The sequence below is a fragment of the Rutidosis leptorrhynchoides genome, chromosome 7, assembly GCF_046630445.1.
Source record: "Rutidosis leptorrhynchoides isolate AG116_Rl617_1_P2 chromosome 7, CSIRO_AGI_Rlap_v1, whole genome shotgun sequence".
In the NCBI taxonomy this organism is placed as follows: Eukaryota; Viridiplantae; Streptophyta; class Magnoliopsida; order Asterales; family Asteraceae; genus Rutidosis; species Rutidosis leptorrhynchoides.
The window spans coordinates 319,125,823-319,147,598 of NC_092339.1; the positions used below are offsets into that span (position 1 = coordinate 319,125,823).

At 31.0% G+C, this 21,776-nt stretch overlaps 1 protein-coding gene across 1 annotated transcript; it reads right to left on the reverse strand.

Moving 5' to 3' along the window:
- Positions 1 to 8,056: 8,056 nt before the first annotated feature.
- On the reverse strand, positions 8,057 to 12,695 carry LOC139857822 (probable methyltransferase PMT21). The gene is made up of 7 exons (XM_071846660.1): positions 12,420 to 12,695; positions 11,669 to 11,817; positions 10,967 to 11,162; positions 10,655 to 10,865; positions 9,396 to 10,071; positions 9,232 to 9,309; positions 8,057 to 8,288 (listed from the first exon to the last, which is right to left on the reverse strand). Exons 1-7 carry the CDS (start codon positions 12,687 to 12,689, stop codon positions 8,057 to 8,059), a joined length of 1,812 nt encoding a protein of 603 aa, XP_071702761.1. The 5' UTR covers positions 12,690 to 12,695.
- Between the last annotated feature and the right edge of the window lie 9,081 nt (positions 12,696 to 21,776).

A 21,776-nucleotide genomic window follows, 5' to 3' on the forward strand; every position in this document is an offset into this window, starting at 1 on the left:
CGAATCAAATATGTCAATTTTTATTTTCATTTTATATTAAAGTAAATGTTTTACGTGTTTACTTAAAGTATCTATTACTTCTTAAACTATTTTTCGTTCTACCCATTTGTTAAAGTGTGCACTGTGCAGGGATCAATTACTTTTTAATCAACTTGATGGTTCATTGGTTTAAAAAGTATTATAGTTTAGAGATGTTGCACCTTTTGTATGTAAAATACTCTAAATAATAAAAAATGATGTAGCACTTTCTTTTACACTAATCTGTCATGTACAATTATATCAGGGAGAAGAAGTTGGTGGTGGTTTCTTCACAAGAAACTTAGCAAAGTTCCTGGAGGATTCACAATCTAACTGGTAATAACTTTAAGGTTTGTTTTTTGATATTTTTTTTTTTTTTTTTTTCTCTTTCTAAAATTACCATATCGGTGGTGGTGGAAGTAAGTGATTTAATGAGACACTTCGTAAAATGTTAGGACACTTTTATATGTATTCTATGTTATATGACAAATGCCAAGACATTCTATGTTATGTTATCGGCAAACTTAGGGAAATTCATGTACGTTCTATGTTAGCATTTTCAGCAAATAACATGTTTCTTGCTGACATTTAGAGGTGTCAAACTGGACGGGTTGAGGCGTGGGCCAAAATTTGTTATTTATCGGTACTTTTCAGGCTAGATTGAGCTAAAATACTTTTTTCCAAGCTTTTCATCTAAACTATCGTTGTTCGAAACATATAATCTTATTTTATATTTATAATAATAGAATTTTTTCATAAAAAAGGGCGGGTTGAGGTTTGTGCATTAGAAATGCACTTTGTACTCCCTGTAGCCAATTCTAAAATTTTACTCCGTACATGTTTGGAATACTTGAGATAACATATTTAAAATTGACCCATAGTAAATGGGTCAAATTTGCCATTACAGCTGACATTTTTTCATGTGCGATTAGTCCTATGTTCATCTTTACCTGCCTTACTCAAATACACATCACACTTTCATCGCATAGCCTTTGCGCCTAAACTTTTATGCAGATGCAACATTCATTACGGGAGATAATATACTAAAGTGGATCTGGCATTTGTATTGTGCTGAAAGCCAGGCATGGAAGCATAACAAAACTTATTCATAAATAACTCCGCACTTCGTGTAGTTTTCAATCTCAATGGCAAAAAAAAAAAAAAAAAAAAAAAAAAAAAAAAAAAAAAACTCATACGAGGTGACCGTTAATATTTACCTCTGATTCAAGAAATAAGTTATAAACCCTTCACACTGCTTTTATATTTTTCTCAAACTTTGAGATACATTCAGTATTCCCTTTTTTAACAAGATGGTTTAGTAATAAAGTCTTAAATTGACTTTGTATGTTAGAGATACTTATCATGTTCAAATTTTGAATAATTGACCTACATTGTAATGAGGTAAATGGTTGCACGGGCCTATAATGTTAAACATTCATTAAATCATCTCATATATGTACTATATAGATACTACTGTATGGGAACAAGCCTGTATTAGTTTATATGTTTTTGTATGTCTAGCATTGTCACTAACATTATTATGTTCTTTAGTTATATTAGATTGAACGCATTGCCATGCCATCTGCTCAAATTGTATGCTAATCTGAAGTAACACAGCCACTAAAACTATTATCTGGGGTTTATATTAGTCCATGACCAAAATTATTATATATACAAATGCATAGGGGGTGTTGTGGAACGAAACATTGAAGAGCTAAACTTTGAGACTACAACTAACTTCACTGGACTATCATCTGACTATCAGCACGTGCATAATGGTTTGTGTGCAGACTTCAATTCGATTTCTGTTTAGGAAAAAATAACCAAATGCTCATATTTGAATTTGTAACATAAACGTATCATACAACTTTTCATTGAGACTATTATCTCACAACAATAATTGTCTATAAACAAAACTAATTTTGTTCGGTTTTTTACTCACCAGTGCGACGCACGAACTCTAAAATCCAAGTATGTATGTATATATATATATATATATATATATATATATATATATATATATATATATATATATATATATATATATATATATATATATACACACACACACACACACACACACGTGCACTAGGCCTATGAAATTGAACGATCGAACTGAAGCCCGTTACTTTTATTTAACCCCATATTTGAAACATATTCATGGCCCAGTGACCAACCCAAAGTAGCTACCGAGTTGTTCAATAAATCACATCACCCGAGTTTAATTCCTGGCTATGCTAAATTGTTCAAAAAGTTAGTGTGACTAGAACAATGTTACTTACCCAACTACCTCTTTAACGTAATATGTTTTTAACGTAATATGTTTAAGAGTTCATCAAACTTTTGTCAATGTAATCATATATTACAATCTGTTCATTGTTAGTCAATTATAACAGATACAATTTTATATTTCTGCATTAACAGTATAAAAAAATGTAGTTATATAAACATATAAAATCATGTTTATACAAAAGTTATCATTACAACCCAAAAGTTACAGATTACATTTTTCCTAACAAATATGCAATTTTTTTCTGAAAATTACACAATAACGATCAAATACAAACCAAAGCCCAACAATACAAAAAAAAAAAAAAAAAAAAAAAAAAGCACCTAGGATAGTCGACCATACTTTTCATTAGTTTACATCCTGGTCTAATGACCTAATTAATGAGTTTTCCTAATTCAGCACCTTTTAATCTGACTTTTTACCCACATTAACACATTCAACCTGGTGTTATGTTTCACATAACCGAATACAATTTTCTTAATTTGAAGTGTTTAAGCCAGAACATTTTCCTACACCACCATTTTCATCCTACATTGTGATGACAACAAAAATAAAATAAAAAAATTAATGACACATTACATTTGTCATGTAGCATATACATCATATTACAAAAATTATTAATATGCATTTACTTCTTTCAATAAAATGAATAAACAATCATTGTAGACATGCGAATTTGACTACAATAAACAGATTAAAACCTATCATATTGGACAACAATAAGAATGATTCAAATACCACCAAGAATGTTGTTTATAAGAAAGTCTTGAGACATATTTGACTGAGATGTAAATATTCTATGGTTAAATATCCTTTGAATACTTTTTGTACATCTCTAATTATATATAAACTTATAGTATAAACTAAATTCATTTTGACAACTAATATAATGGATAAAAAGGATTAACGTTGAGGGTCAATGGTATAAGGTTTAGGAATTGCTATTTAGGGTTTAGGGTTTATGGTTTAAAGGAATTAGGGTTTAGGGTTAAGATTCTAGAATTTATGTTTTAGAGTTTTGGGTTTAGGGTTTAGTGTATATGGTTTACGGTTTAGTGTTTAGGGTTTAAGGTTTAGGGTTTAAGGTTTAGAGTTTAGAGTTTAGGGTATAGTTTTTAGAATTTATGGTATAGAGTTTAGGGTTTAGCGTTTAGGGTTTTATGGCTTAGGGTTTAGTGTTTAGGGTTTAGATATAGGGTTTAGGGTTTAGGTTTAGTGTATAGGGTTTAGTGTATAGGGTTTAGTGTATAGAGTTTAGGGTTTAGATTTTAGAATTTAGGGTTTATGGTTTAGGGAATAGGGTTTAGGGTTTAGTGTGTAGGGTTAAGGGTTGGTGGTTTAGGGTTTAAGATTGATTTGGGGTTTAGGGTTTAGGGTTTAGGATTTAGGGTTTAGATATAGGGTTTAGGGTTTAGAGTTTAGTGTATAGGGTTTGAGGTTTAGTGTTTAGGGTTTATGGTTTAGACTTTTAAGGTTTAAGGTTAAGATTTTAGAATTTATGGTTTAAGGTTTTGGGTATAGGGTTTAGGGCGTAAGGTTTAATTTTTACAATTTATGTTTAGAGTATAGATATAGGGTTTAGGGTTTATAGTATAGGATTTAGGATTTAGGGTTTATGGTTTAGTGTATAGGGGTTATGGTCTATGGTTTAAGGTTTAGAGTTTAGAGTTTAAGGTTTAGGGTTTAGATTTTAGAATTTAAGGTTTAGGGTTTAAGGTATAGGGTTTAAGGTTTAGAGTTTAGGGTTTCTGGTTTAGGGTTTAGTGTGTAGGGTATAGGGTTGGTGGTTTAGGGTTTAGGGTTGGTGGTTTAGGGTTTAGAGTTTATATATAGGGTTTAGGGTTAAGAGTTTAGTGTATAGGGTTTAGGGTTTAGTGTTTAGGGTTTATGGTTTACACATTAGGGTTTAGGGTTTAAATTTTAAAATTTATGATTTTGGGTATAGGGTTTAAGTTTTAGGGTTTAGTGTTTATTGTTTAGGGTTTACGTTTTAGAGTTTAGGGTTTACTATGTTTAAGGTTTAGATATAGGGTTTAGGTTTAAGGTTTAGTATTTAGGGAGCGAGATATGTTGATGAAGCCGAAAGTTAATTTTATTTTGGTTGCATTTATTATCTATGCTTTTTAGAATATATTAACCTTATTGCTAAGACAATTTATGAGGTTTCAAGCATTTTAAATGAACTTTGGAAGTTTAAATCCATTTAGCCAATTAAAACATTCGAATCTGTATGTTCTATCTTGCTACAATCTTTGATGTTTTGTTTATATTTAATGTGATTTTGATACGCTTATTGTGTGGTGATTAGATGGATCATAAAATCATAAGCATAAAGATTCAACTTGATCTCATATTAAATTACACAAAAGAAAGAAAGAAAGCCATAAAGATTAATAATCTTATACAACAACAACAACAAAACCCAATACCACATAAGTGGTGTATGGGGGAGGTGAGATGTAGACAATCATTCCCTTATTCGAGAATAAAGACAAGTCATTTCTTCACTCAGAATGAAACACTCTCAAAAGTAGAATTACATTAATAATCTTATAGTTGTTATTAAAAATAAGTTTAGTATAAAAAGAAAGTAAAAACTAATCTATTAAGGAATTGCAATACCAATTCTTGATAAACTGGACATGGATGAACAAAGGTGGAGGCATCTTGGAATCAAATGAAGACATTAAATCTTTTCTGTATCTACCTGCAGAAACAATATATTTCAAATTTTTTAATAAGACAGATAATAATAAAAGTCTATCAATATAATCATAAAGAATTTCGTCTACAAGAGTTCATATAGTATTAAATAATTCATCTGTGAAATTCAATAACAAACTTCTACTGTTACAAGTTTTTTATTATGTTATTGTTAAAACATGCTACTATAATGAGTCTGCAACCTTAAAAACACAAAAAATTAAAAGAAACCTACTCAACACAATCACCTAACAAACAAAATATGAACATGAACATACATACCTTAAATTAATATTGTCCACTTGTGGAAGAATATATCGTCAATGATTGAAGAAATCAATCCGTGATTTAATCGTCGAACAAGAGGCCGTAAAAAAATAAGATTGCAAGTTATAATTTGTAGGAAACAGAATTAATATTAATGGCCCAAAAGCCTTTATTTTCTAATTGATTACGGATTACATAATTTATTTTATATAAAAAGAATATGGATTCTAAAAAAAAAAAGAATTTCAAATTATAAATACATATCTTATACTCAATTATAGGACAGTATAACCTAATTTACTCCTCAAAAATTTAACAACATATTGGGTTTGTTAATTATATATTAAAGAAGACTATGAAGAATAACACTCATCCCATTCATGCCACTTATCAAAAAACCATATATCAAAAACTCAATTCGAACACAAACATACCATTAGTGTCTACTTGATAGTAGTCAGAGACATAGTAACCTTCATAGCGCCGCCCAATAACATTGAAAATACTACATATCTTGTGTATATATGAACAATTATATGAAAAAGATGTTAATTGAATTGCCGGTAGAAAGCTAAGATCGGCAGGAGGAGTATTAGTACATAATATGTAGAAGGTCACAGATATATGCACAATATTTACTCCGGTAAAAGTTTTGAAATGACAAAAGTATTAATAATATATTTTATTAACTTATAAAGTATGAGATTACAAAAATTGAAATGAATTATTCTAACTACATTTACATGAGTCAAATATAAGTAATATGTTATTTTTTTTTTTTATATTTGCAGAAAAAAAGGAAAAAAAACAAAGAATAGAGAAGCAGTTATGAAACACCGCAAAAAAAAAAAAAAAAAAAAAAAAAAAAAAACAGGTTCCAATTGTTAGAATGACAATATTAATTGTTAATTTCAAACTGTTATAATTAACGTACAATTATATTTTTTTATGGTGCTAAGATGGAAGAAAACGTTATACGACTGAACATGGAAATACAACTAAAAAACGAACTACTACAAAAGGTACTTTTTTAATACATGTTCACCAAAAAATAGAAAATATAAGAATTTATGACTTTCAATTCTCAATCCATTTACAATTACATTGCTAAACTATTATATCATATTTACAGATTGCCAGAAACCAAGACCTCAATCGTGGTACATCTTAATTTAATATAATTTATATACTTCGATCTTTTATAAAACAATACTATGTATACCTTATAAGTTTTTGTTTAAATATTTACTGAAAATCCGATTAACTTTAGCAAAAGGTATCGTGATTGGTTTGCTGAACATCACCAACGTATATTACAACTACGTAGAAGATTGATTGGAGAATTCATTGAAGACAACATTCTACCGATTATAGAAAACATATTATCACATTTCTATAGCTTATTTAATATGAAAAAATTTGCTACTAAATTTGATGTCTTTAGTATTACATATGGTACTTGGATGTGTCCTACTCAGCGGTGTATAATGTGAATTGGTAGATTACGTCCAACTGATATGCTACAGGCAAGTACACGAAACTATTTATTTACCTTATTTACTATTATTGGTTTTATATTAACTACTTTTTCATATTTCAATTTCGAGATTAACATACAAGAACTTAATCTTGATTGTGACAGTTAATCAACAATCATATTGAAGTTTTTGGACCTAAACTTGAAAAAATGAAATCTTTAACATCTGAAATTACAAACGAAGAGATTGCACTTACAACAAAATTTCGAAATTTAGAAGCCAATATCAAATACTTTAACAGGGAAAGATTTGGTGAATAAAGGAGACGAAGCGGCAATGTCAAGTTATCACAATTCTATGTCATTTTTAGTTGGAAAGCTTACTGTTATGCACAACATTATGGATGAGGTATACTAAATCATAAACTTTATACATCTTCTAAATAATTAAAAAAATATTCCAATATTATTATACATTTTATTACAAATATAATATTTCAACTCATTATAGGCTGACGAATTACGACAGAAGACTTTCTCATGAATGCACAAATTAATAACAACAAGACAAAGAGTTATGTCATTATTCACAATTTATGATCATCTAACAAGAATATCTAAATTATCTAATATGTGAGAAAATACAACGAATATCTGAGATAACCATCCACAATTTTTAATAATCACAAACAACTACAAAAGAAAAAAAAATCATGAAATACAATTAACATAATAATTTAACCTTTCAAAAACCCCGCGAATTCGCGGGTCATTAACTAGTATACTATTAAAACACACAACAATTTACTTAAAACATGTGACTGACTACAATAACTTGAATAAGCCTATTTTGACATGTTGATGAAGACATTTGCCTCCAAAGTTGGGGCACAAACTTTGTGCCATTAACAATAAATTTAATAACTCAACAAAACCGTTTGGTTAGTGGTTCAAGTTCAATTGTGGCCTCGTATCTATTATGGTTAACAGGGTTTACTTGTAGCTATAAATATTGCATGAATAATATTTGTATCCTAACGGGGTTCAAGTGTTCAACATTATTCAACAAAAAAAGTTTGATTTCACATGGCTCAGTGTTTTGAGCTTGAACTAGCAGATCAAGAAAAACAAAGAAGAAAAACAAGATTACATCTGTTTTCATTGTTACAAAAATAATTACTATTTTACAACAGACATTGCTATACTGGTTTTGATTTAGATATAACTGTAACTGATCTTTCCTTTTTCCAAAAAGTTTATACTATATATATGGTTTCTTGATATAAATGACAAACTTTTTTTCATCTTTGTTGTTGATATGAGTTTTGCTTCAAGTACCAGAGCTTCTTCTGGCAAATCAAAATCTTTTCTTTATTCGAACCATCTTCGGTAGCTTCAACACGACAATCCCATCTCATACCTTTTGCAATTGTAGCAACTGCGTCCACAAAATAGCTCGATTCCCTAATCAACGCGTACCCTTTCGGTCTCAATATTCGATCCATTTCCAACAGCACATATTTCATCTCACACCTACCATACAATGCAAGTGTCAAAATGTAAGATTTGGATCATATTTGGGATATCATTAACCAACGTACTATTTGTGTACTATGTTAATGCTCAAAATACCCCTGTGAACAGTAACTTTCACACTTAGAAATATTTTGATAATTTTGGGTTTTTACAACCTTTTTTAACTACAACTTTTTATTCATCCTCTCTTTACAAACTCTTTTTTTTTCCTTTCTTTTCTCACGTTTTACTATGGACAGTGTTGTAAAAAAACGCCAGAGACGGGCGTCGCAACGGTTTTACCATGCTACTACCGTTGCAACGGACCTAGAAACGGTTAAAAAAAGGTCAATGCTTAAAAAACGGTCAACAACGGCCAAGACGGTAAAAAGCGGCCGAGACGGGGTTGAGACGGATGTTGAGCAACGTTGACTTTTTAAATAAATTTCAAAAATAAACATTTTAAACATAAATATTTCAAATCAAAGGCAAATATTTATGTTTACTTTGAATATTTATGTTTGAAATATATATAAAAAGTCAACGTTGGTCAACGTACGTCTCGACTCCGTGTTTTCCGTTGCGACGTTTTAAGGTCTCTACCGTTTACTTTGAATATTTATGTTTGAAATATATATAAAAAGTCAACGTTGGTCAATGTACGTCTCGACTCCGTTTTTTCTGTTGCGACGTTTTAAGGTCTCTACTGCCTCGACTCCGTCTCGCGTCTTTTTCAACCTTGACTATGGATAAACAAATGTGTCCAAATTATGTTGGTTACGTAACGTGATTAATTAATTTATGTGGGTTTGTTTGGTCGAACTGAGACATTTTTTTTCTATTAGGCTCACTACGGGTAGAAGATTCTAATATGCAGCATATAGTTTTGTACTTCGAAAACAGTTCTGCCGCAACGTGCGGGCCCAGAATCCTCGTTGGAACTAAAGTTAGGACAATTTACCTATGGCTTTCAGTTGTAAACAAGCTCTCTACATGAAGAAGATCATACGTTCGAGGATACGTTGAAAATGCCTCACACCTACAAAAAAAAAAAAAAAAAAGCAATACATATCAGAATTCGATATCTATGATGATTGTTCGAGTATAACAACATGTTTATCGTACCAGTCATGATAGGTTCCGATTAGACCACGATCGTACACCACAGGAAGTGTATTTGGAGCATAAGACGAAACAACATTCATGACCCAAAGCGGATCATCGATAAACACAGCAGCAAAACCACCATAACGTGTATTCATATCCATCACGTTTCGTATCTTATCACTTCCAATAACCGGAATCAACATCTTGTAATGTTTCGCTCTGTTCTTCCACTTATTATCATCCCGATTAAAGTCCCCAGCACTACTACCTTTAACATCACCAATTCGATCCGAAGCCAAATGTAATCTTTCAGGCCATTTCGGGATCGATGGCAAACTCAGTTTCGTTAGTTTCGGATTAGGTACAACCACACATGGTCTTAAAGGTGTGTACCATGCGGAATCGGGCTCGGTTCCATCGTCACATTTTGTCGGGTAGTTATCTGGTGCGTCGAGTTGTTTGTAGCAGTTGTTATCTATGGTTTTTTGCCAAACTGCAACATCACCTTTTTTGTTATACAACTTGAAGCACATTGAAGTTAAAAGTTGTTCTAACTTTTCGTAGTCCGATTTTTGATCGTCCATTGTCGTGTTCCAACCTCTCCAACGTCTCTCGTAGTTTATAGGAGGACCCGAAAGCACCCAAAAGCCTCCGGGCCTCAGGATTCGGTGTACTTCTAGAAGATAAATTCCACCTGAAAATGTCATCCAACAAACTATATGAAGACTCGGATCTTTAACTTGTTTCTATACAATAGCATTGAGGTGGCAACTTCGACCCATTTACATATTAATAATAACCCAAGCATGTCAAATGGATTAAAAAAGGATATTCTAAAGACAGCCCATAGAGTTGTCAACAAGGTGCAAAAAAGACTTGTACTTTTTATAACCGCCATGTAAAAATTAACATTAACTGCTTTGTCAACACATTAATGCATCTTAATGATAGCCAACGACTGTCGTTACGGAAATCCTAAAAATATAGCTAAAAAGGAAATGTGTCAAATGGATCAAAATTCTTTACAAGTGTATTTATATGAATTTGAATTTGTAAATCATATTTCTATTCAAAGGCTTAGATTGTTATTGCCATTATGCAGTTATTACCCATATTTCAGTAAGAGTTATTTACAAAAAAGTTCCACAGAACTTAACTAGGTTTTTTACTACAACCAGTCGGCTTCAAGCTACACTACAATTACCCATTTTGACTCCTAACTCGCCTACTTTTCCCTTTACGATAACATTAGTAGTTTAGGAGATTAACAAAATTACCGAATTCTGTCCATGGAATGAGGCACCGTGAACAATGAGCCATATCGAATGAATTTGATGGAAACGGTAAACGTTGTGTAGATATAATTCCCAAAATTGCAGGTATCCCACGTTCTAACGCGAATTGAACTTGAGCCTCATGGTTATCTCGTGGGGCCAGAGAAACCGTTAGGATACCACGATCAAGCAAGTCACCTCCCCAACTAGCAACCTAAAGATAAACAAAAAAAAAGGTTCAAAATTTTGAGCTAACAACACCAAAAGTTAACACCTTTGGTTCAAATTTGTAAAGACTGAATTGGAAAAACTAACCCCACATCCGGTATCAATGGCAGTTCGAACAGTTCCATCTGTCATTTCCGGGATTATATTTTGCATTAAATCAACGTATGCGCTAACCCCATTTGGGAACATAGTACCACCACCCGGGAAGTAAAATTTTGCTCCTTCTTTCTTTAGCCAATGTTGGTTTGACTTTTGTTTGTTTATCCAGTCGTACGGGACATTCCTATAATGTTAAACAGATATGTCTTAGGCAAAAAGTCATCAGTTTTATTGGAACAGCAAATACGCAAACACTTTTTGTCCAGTACGGGACACGAACTTACAACCTCAAGGTTGATGAGTTCCCTTGATACCATTAGAGGCCAGAAGCACTTTGGTAAGCAAAAAGTCATCATTTTGATTAGAAGTGTGGATACCAAGTAATTTTCTGATGAATGGGTCGATTTGGGTTGTGTTATATGAGATGGGTGAATCATAATTTTAGCTAAAAAAGAGTATATTATTGATGCATAAAACCACACACAGTGTTACGAGTATTATTCAAGATTTACATTTAGTATTGTCATAGAAACAAATGTGACGAATCTTTGTACTAAAAAATAAGGTTTGGCATATCAACCCGACCCGTATTAAAAAATGACCTGTTACCCAAAACTTATCAGACCTACCAATCTTACCACTCTAACCATGGCAATAAAAAGAAAAAAGTACGAAAGATCGGAAATTTACCTATACCAACATTCATCTCTGCTCTTAGGCCATCTGATAGGCTCCTTGTAGCCATCAGGTGGTGGTATTAAGCACTCCTTCCTATCGAATACGGGTGGGCAGTGTCGTTCCATGAATGTAAGCCTGTGCCGCCCATATTTCATCCATCTCTGTTAACATAAACAATTACATTACACGTTGGTCGCATTATTTAAATTGTTGTAAACAGTGGCCTTCTCGGTTGGCTAGTCAGTTTGGCGACTAGTCCGTCTCGTTTCGCTCGAATACGTCTAATAAGTCGACCAACGCTAAAAAGTAAGATCAGTCAAAGTCGGTCAAAGTCAAGGTTGGTCAAAGTTGGGTTAAATACTCACAATTTGTGCCATAACATGCGTTTAAAATTTTTACCTTTGAAATATTCATGTTTAATATATTTATGTGTACTCTATATATGTTAAATATACAGATTACTAAAAGTCAACGTTAGTCAAACTAGTCGCGACTCGACCGACTCGTCTTCCTCTTGCGACTCTCCAACATTGATTATTTACCTATTAAAAAAAAAAAAAAAAAAAACTCTAGCAAGCAATACATGAAAATACATAGCAACAAGTCCAAGAAACACATATACAATCAAGATAACAAACTATCCGAGTATGGATTCGTAAAAATCATTGAATCGCACATTTACAAGCACAATAATGAAAAGTTAGAGATCATGGACTTATATTTACCAACTAAACAAATCATAAAAGAATCGAAAAAAGTATACCTTAGGATCAGTACAGGGCGTATAGTCCTGATACTTGGCACTGCATTCGGGGAACGAAACCGATTTCACCTGAACTGGAGCAGAAACAGTTGGTTCTAACGAGTCAACTGCTTTAACAACCTCCTGAGTTGGAAATTTGTTCTTTTCAGAACAAAAGATCCCACCAAGATAAAATGAGAGCCAACATAGTACTACAAACATTAGTCCTATTTGTACTACCCTTGAACTTTTTTCAGGTTGTCTTCCAGGTTTATCATCTTTAAACTTCATATCTTTACCCCCTAAAAAATACAATCTTTTCAGCAATCAAGTTCAATTCAAAACTTGTAAACAAAATGCAGTAAAATGTATCCAACATATAATATCAATCAATTAAACACAATAATATTCAGTTATTGAGACTTAAAAAACAGTAAGTTGAGTTAGAATTGAAAGACAGATCTTGATGAAGGGAATACTTGATACTGAAGTAATAAAAGTTGAAAGAACAAAGTTCAAAGTCAAAGCAAAACATCTATAAAAATAATTGTAAGAGCAAATTAGTGCAGGTTTGATGGCATGAGAGGTAGAAAGTCAAAAAAGTTTGTCAAAGTTTGGTGGCAACTATTCGACATTGTTAATTGGCCACTTTATAACACAGATTCACTTTAATGTAAAAAGTCATCAAATTTTGGGTCCAATTTCATGATATGAGGCCCCAGTGAATGAAAGAGAGAGAAACAAATTAGTATTAGTATTTGGATTAATTCTAACTTCTTCTTCTTTTTTTTCTTTTTTTTTTTTTTTTTTTTTTTTTTTTTTTTTTGACAAATAAAGAAAAACGTTGTCAAGATTCTTTTGATCACCATATCACCGAGTCAATTGTTTCTATATTCTTCTCAAGAGTTTTATTAATATCAATATGAGTCAATAAATATTAAAACATACAAAAAACCAAGCGAAACCCAGTTCTTATTCAGCTGCCTAATAGAACTTATTGGTATCTGATCTGCAACAAGAACTCACACAAAATCCTTCAGGTATCTAAAACAAAAACTAAAATAATAAAAAATAATGATAGATTGAATAGCGGAAAGAACAGGACATGAGCGATAGTGTAATGGGGGAGTACTGTACCTGAATATAAATTATACTATGATGATGGTATAATAATAATAATAATATAATATGATATATTACAATAGTTATGAAAAGATGTATGAACCCTACACGGGGACACAAATCTTATGAATGAAATTATGCTGATGAGGGAGATATATAGATTTTTTTGATATATGGATAGAGATAGAAAGCGACGAAAGAGGCAGATAGTGAATAAACAGCATGTCTATGGTATCAAACACACATATGTTTGTGGCATACATGCACATGGTGATAACAATCATAAATCATATATTCATTCATAATTATAAATTAAATATTAAATATATATCATTACAACAAATTTAAATACATTCACTCACAATTCGCAATTATATAAACGATACAGACAATCTCATGCTTGAAGCCCGATTTTCTGAAAATGAAGTGTGAGATGCACTTTGTGATTGTGACAGCTCAAAAGCTCCCGGCCCTGACGGCTTCAATATGAAATTCTTTAAAAAATATTGGTGGTTGATAAAAGAGGACCTCATTAAAGCCCTCGATTGGTTTTTGTGCAATTCCGAAATATCTAAGGGCTGCAATGCTTCTTTCTTCACACTAATCCCTAAAAAATCCAACCCAATCGGTTTTAACGAATATCGTCCCATCTGTCTAATCGGAAGCTATTATAAAATTCTCACAAAAATCCTTTCCAACAGACATTCAAAAGTAATCCACAAAATAATTGGTACAGAACAGACCGCCTTGAAGATACATCCTTGACAGCGTCCTTATTGCAAACGAAATAATTGACGAATTAAAAAGAAAAAAACAAAAGGGTCTCATATTTAAAGTGGATTTCGAAAAGGCTTTCGACTAATCGAGTGGGATTTCCTTTTTGATACCATGAAAAGTATGGGATTCGGCGCTAAATGGATCAGCTTCATCCACGCATGCCTCTCCTCTTCTTCAATCTCCATCCTCATCAATGGTCCCCGACCATGGAATTCTCCCCTGGTAGGGGTATTCGCCAAGGTGACCCAATTTCACCGTTCCTGTTCATAATCGCGGCGGAAGGACTCAACATTCTCGCCAAACGTGCCATAGCAAACGACCAATTCCGTGGTATTTGTGTTGGCCATGACAAGATTGTGGTATCCCATCTCCAATATGCGGATGATACAATCTTCTTTGGCGAATGGAGCAAACGTAATGCGAAAAATATCTCTAAATTATTAAAATGATTCGAAAATATATCCGGTTTAAAAGTAAACCTTAAAAAAAGTAATCTTTATGGGATTGGCGTCACAAAAAACGACGTTGAGGAGATGGCTAAGTATATCGACTGCTCCGCCGGATCTACCCCATTCACATACCTTGGACTCCCGATTGGGACTTCCTCCAATAAAGCATCCTCATGGCAACCGATCATTGATAAATTCGACAAACGTCTTGTGACGACCCAAAAATTTTTGACCAAATTTAAACTTAAGCTTTATATGATTTCGACACGATAAGCAAAGTCTGTATTGTTGAATCTCAAAATTTTTGAACTATTTTATATATTTAATTACCCCTCGACTGCTCTCGACGATTCATGAACCTTTAATTGTAACCAGAAATGTAAATATAAATAATTATTTATGTAAATAATTATATTATATATATTAAAGAACTATTAAGTAATTTAGTTATTATGAAAGATAACTTTAAATATAAAGCTTGTTATTTTGAATATGCATAGTATCTTGTATATAAATAGTTCAAACATAATTTGCCAACATTATCAAAATATTAAATGTATAATGTTATACTTTGAGGTTAATTGTTTAATATATGTAATTAATTATCTACTTAGCATTTAAAACATAATTGTATATGTATAGTAATATATATATATATATATATATATATATATATATATATATATATATATATATATATCTATATATGATTTCTAAACAAGATTATATTGTAATACATAAAATGTATAAACATTAAATATTCAATAAATGTTATCATATAATGTATTATGTAATTATTAAATATTACATAAATTAATAAATTGTATATTAAATATATATTAAATGTGGTTACAATATAAAAATATAATTGTTATACTGATATTACTAGATATGAAATTTGATACATGTAACTTGTTATATACGAAGTATTAATTATTACTTGATATTATTATTACCTTTAACATTAATAATCATTATTTTTATCATTAATAATATTATTATCATTATTATTATTATTAAATATCATTATCATTAGTATTATTCTTAAGTATTATTTGATTGTTATAAATATTATTATTCTTATTATTATCTGAATTAACAAAAATCATTATTCCTTTATATATTATATTATTATTAGTATCATTATTTATTATTATTAAAGGTATTATTATTATTTATATATTAAATTAATTATTATTATTAATTTGATAAAAATTACGAATAAATTAAATCATATTCGCGTTCCTATCAAGTTCTGTGTAAACTTTTGATCTTATCTGAAATTGTTATCCATCCTTTTCACTCGTACAAATCAGATTCAATCTGTACAGCAAATTCCAAAACCCGTTAGCAGTCTTTTTCATATTTTCTTTTATTTTTTGTCTGATTTGAATAACGTCGAGTGAATATTCTATAAATCAGGCAAATCAGTACAACATTGAAAGGAAACCCTTCGATTATTGAATCACAATTAACAGCAAATAATTATAGTTCCTTTAATCCCCTGCAAATCGAATTTAAAACAGAAAACTCATTTTTTTTAACCACGACCTCTGTTCTTCCAATCTTTAGCCAAAACTCGAATTAGTATGGAATTTTAAAATCCTTAAATTCAGTTCTGTTAGAAATCATGTGTTCAAACTATCTGGAAAGTTTCAAACCTCAATTTTTATTAACGAGTTCAAATTTAGGAGTCAAAGTTTCGGAATTAAAAAGTCAACAAATCGTTCATTGCAAAAATCGAATATGTTATGATGTTTCAAGTCCAATTGACAATGTCAATAGTTTCTAAAAGTAAATTACAATGTATTTCGTGTTGTGATCTTGGTCTGTAACCTTATCATTTGCAAAATCAAAAAAAAAAATTTAAAAACTATCACGACAGCAGGTCTGGTATATAATTTTTTTTCTTTTTGTTTTTGTAGAGACCCATCCTAATCCATCTGGACAAAGTCCATATCGATTACAAACGATTCACAATAGTTGATTACATCGCGAGGTACTTGACCTCTATATGATACATTTTACAAACATTGCATTCGTTTTTAAAAGACAAACTTGCTTTTCATCGAAAGTTGACGGCATGCATACCATTTCATAATATATCCAACTATAATTGACTAAGTAATAATCTTGATGAACTCGACTACTCGAATGCAACGTCTTTTGAAATATGTCATGAATGACTCCAAGTAATATCCTTAAAATGAGCTAATGCACAGCGGAAGATTTCTTTCATATCTAAGAATAAAACATGCTTTCAAGTGTCAACCAAAAGGTTGGTGAGTTCATAGGTTTATCATAAAACAATAAAATTCATCATTTTGATAGACCACAAGATTTAAATGCTGCATGGTACAAATGGGCCCGAATCCAATACCCACATGTAATGTACATGCGATATCTTTTAAATACAGTACACCTTTCTCGTGTACGAAATCATTTTTCATAAATCTTAGTAACCGTACACATATCTCGTGCACAAAAATAACATACACATAACCTGTGTATAAAAATCATTCTCTCGATGCATAACATTCACTTTACTTTCATTGCTTGGCTTGGTAACCGACCTTAACATATAATGCGCATAATAATATCCCCAAAACAGAACATCTCGTATGTATAATAATCATATAAACTTCGAAGTACTAAACACCACGCCCACTAGCCCTTCCGTTTAGTGAACATTCTGGGTGGGTGTGTTAAACCCAGCAGCTACCTTTAGGATTCGCGTCAATTAGGCGTGCACTAATTCTCAAAATTAGTGATGTTCCCTAATTCTTAGGTTACCAAGCAATAATAATCAGGGGAAAAATATTCATATCAATTGTGGCAATTATCACGTCCACATAATTCAATGGTGGCAATTATCACGTCCACATAATTCATTCGAGAAATGTTTTGCTTGTGTCTATCTCGTCAAACATTTATAAAAGCATTTCATGTATTCGCAGTTCAAAATGTATTTCAAAAGCATTTAATAAAGCAGTTGTAAAAGTAGCGCATGTATTCTCAGTCCCAAAAATGTAAAGAGTAAAAGGGAATCAAGTGAACTCACAATTATGTATTTTGTAGTAAAAATACATATGACGATATTGAACAAGACAGGGTTGGCCTCGGATTCACGAACCTATATCATTTGGATATTTATTAATACACATAATGATAATCGAACAACTTTATATATATTTAGTTATGTATTAAGATTAATATTTATATATAATTTTATTAATACTTATAATATATTAAAATACTTATTTGATGTATGATTTACTTAAAGTTATATCAATATAAATAATTTTACATTAGTTAAAACATAATATTATGTAATATTAGTATACATAAATATAGTTTTCTATAAATATCTTCTGTTTACAAAATAATAATTGTAATAATACTATAATTTATAAAATGTTACTAATGCTAATATTAATGATAGTAATAATAATAATAATTCTAATCATAATGATAATAATAATTTTAATATTAGAAATGAAAACTACCTTCAACAAGCTTTTCTAAAAAAAATGCCATGAGCCGGTCTCGAACCCAAGACCTCTTGTATAACACAAACACCCCTAAACCATTGAACCACTTTGCTATAACTTGTACTATTTCGTAATTTTAAATAATTAAACCGAACTGTTACAGCCCAACAAGGAACCTGAGTTGGGTCACGGCCCAAGCACAATTACGGCCCAACAAATATTATTGTATCTTGGCCCAATTACGAAATTATCTAAATCCATCAGCTTTTCGGCCCAACTATGACCCGTTAACTAATTCGATCGGAAAAAAAATTAAATCGCTGGCTTTTGATTCCATCTACTACCCGTTGCTGTATTATTTTATTCACTGGACAAAAACAAAAGACATATGTATCAACATCTTCATTATCACACACTATACATCATCATCTTTATCGTCATCTAATCTTCATTCACCATTTAATCGACTGGAAAATTTCCACAAAATCACAACAGCAAATCTTCATTGTTTCATCCCTTCATTCTCGTTTTCACCATCAATCTCTATCATTATCCCCGTCATCTTCTTTTTTTTTATTCTTTTCGTAACACAAAAAAAAATAATTGATACTCGACAACAGTAGCAGCAACCATTAAACAAAGTTTTCGATCTGGGTTTGTGGTTTAATAGGTGATCTCGTTCGAATGAAAAGAAAAAAAATATAAATAACAATGATGATGATACTCGGTCTGTGAAGTAGCGAGGAACAGAAAAAAATGTACAGCAACAACGTAGGGTTAGCAGGCTGTAGTTGTGGTTTTGATGATCATGAAGTTTTGATGGTGGTGTGTCGGTTTTGAAGCTAACCGTAAACAGAAAAACAAATAGGTTGCAGGTTTCGATTAAAAGGAAGACAAAATGAGGAGTGGGGGAGGAGAGAGAGAGTTGGGAAATTGGTGGTTCTTTTACGATTCGAATTAAACAAAACGTGAAAGAGGTTGAAGGTGGTGTTCTTGATCTTTGGATTAATCAAAATAGGAAAGCAGTAGTCTTTAGTTCTTTTGTGGTTGTTCTTGATGGTCTTCAAAATCGAAACACAAGAATTATGTAATAGTTCGAGCAGGTTTGTAGGATGGATTTATGGGTCTGAACCGATATAACATTCAACGATATAAGGTGGTTTAATGGTGACGGTTGTGTGGATGGATTGGTTATGTGTTTTTAAATAGGATCACTAGGGAGAGATAGGAAGAGAGGAAGTAGGGTGATGGTGGTGTATGGTGGCTTATGGTGATCGGAAGTGATGGCCGAAGAAAATGGCTCACGATGGAAACAAGGTTGAGTTGTATTAGTTTATTTTTGGTGTCTTCAAGGTTTTTGAGATGATAGTATGTATATGGTTATATATATAATATATGCACATATATATTTACTTAGATATATATTATCATATACCATTTATCATATATCATTGTCATATAGCAGATAGTACACTTAGCAGATAGTACACTTATTCAAATTCACGGGTTCAAATTAGATATATATATATATATATATATATATATATATATATATATATATATATATATATATATATAATAAAGTGATAGTGATATTAAAACAGAAAGAGGTATATGCATGTGGTATGTTTGGTGTGTTAAGATTGTCAACAAGAGGAATAATATATAGTGTAAAAATGATTGACATAATGATATGTAGTGGATCTTAATATATTTCTATATATATATATATATATATATATATATATATATATATATATATATATATATATATATATATATAGATGTAATACTAGATATATTATAATATCTCATATGATGATCAATGTATTCAATAAACTTTTATATCTATATATAGATTCATTTTACTAATAAATTTCATTATATCTTAAATCATTTTATTTTACAAAATTAATTCTAAGAACTAAATAATATAATATTCCAAATTATATTTCGAATTAATATATATATATATATATATATATATATATATACATACACACATATCTATTTATAATTAATTGTTCGTGAATCGTCGAGAGCAGTCGAAGGTCAATTGAATATATGAAACAGTTCAAACATTTTGAGACGCAACATTACAGACTCTGCTTATCGTGTCGGAATTATAATAAGATTAAGTTTAAATTTGGTCAGAAATTTTCGGGTCGTCACAGTACCTACCCGTTAAAGAAATTTCGTCCCGAAATTTGAGTGTGGTCGTCATGGCTAACAATAAGAATGCTTTCATGACGCTTATGAGTTGGTAACTAGAGTGTTATTACCATAGAGTAATAAGGATAAAATAATTCGAGTATTCGAAGAGTATGAATGAAGTTATCACCAAAGAGTGAAATTAGGAATCAAAGATTCGTCTTAGCTTTGATGTGGTAACGGTTAAATTTAGAAAATAAGGTGCATCTTGACTCTTGACGTTGTCTTCGTTGAATTCCGGAATTCAAGGGATTTAAAGAAAATCTTCGAAAACTTAAAAGATTTGATTCTTCGGGGAGTAAGAAAATTAAGATCTCTATAATTAAATACGGTGATCTGCCTCGATTACTCTGTCTGATATTTTCATTATAAATTAAACTTTTTCCTTTCCATTATTCTCACCATTCCTATACTTTCTTTCTTAGTTCATACATCCAAAAGGTTGTGAAAATGCTTAATCCATTTCTAATCCTTGATATTTTTCTAATTATCATTTCTGTCATCCCTCTTTTCAATCTTTCCACCAGAAAAATCTGTTTACTTCTACTATTACCTTGGGGTGATACTATTCTTAATCCTACCGTGTCTTTATATTGCTATTCGTGTTAATATCTACGGTTTGTAACCTCCGTGTTGTTATTGGGCATTATATTTTCTCTTATATTTTGGAGCTCTTTGCCTTTTTATTCTCCTCTCGACCTCTAGTAAAGCGAGTAACAGACCAGAATTCTTAAGTATGGAGTTTCGAATAAACTTAATGTTCCAAACAAGAAAGAACGAAATAGCACGATTTGATTTGTCAAATTACCAGAATCACTGAGAATAGAACTATCAAGAATATATTTTCTTGATATGTTCAGAAGTTAATCGGAATGAAAGAGTTATGTAACATGACACATGATGACGCTATAATATGTGAATCATCATGTTCCATTTAGTAACGCAGCATGACTTACTGTAATATAATCACGTTGATCAAGTGTCATTATATTATACTAACTCATGCATCAGTTCCCAACATTACTTCAATAACATTCATATTTTAAGGTCGAAAGTTTACAGAATATAGAAACTAACAGTTTCTATATGATGTAACACTGATATCACGAAGAGATTAATGATTTCAGATAAGAATAGTTATAAAAATATCTTCAGAAATATTGAGGATATTTATAATGAAAGATACGATAATATCTTGGAATTTCTAATATCGAAGGTTGGTGAAGAAAATTTGTCCGCAAGAGTTTGGATTCAGAAGCAAGGTATTCGCTAAAGATTTCATCAGAAACAGAATCATCAGGATTCTTAATGTACAAGTTTAGTCCTTG

What these genes read in the sequence shown, in the direction of transcription:
- LOC139857822 (XM_071846660.1), bottom strand. Translation starts at nt 12,689, where the DNA reads ATGAAGTTTAAAGATGATAAACCTGGAAGACAACCTGAAAAAAGTTCA. An exon ending in CCATTGATACCGGATGTGGG is followed by an intron (nt 10,866 to 10,966) that starts GTTAGTTTTTCC and finishes GTTTATCTTTAG; the next exon opens with GTTGCTAGTTGGGGAGGTGA. An exon ending in CATTCCATGGACAGAATTCG is followed by an intron (nt 10,072 to 10,654) that starts GTAATTTTGTTA and finishes TGACATTTTCAG; the next exon opens with GTGGAATTTATCTTCTAGAA.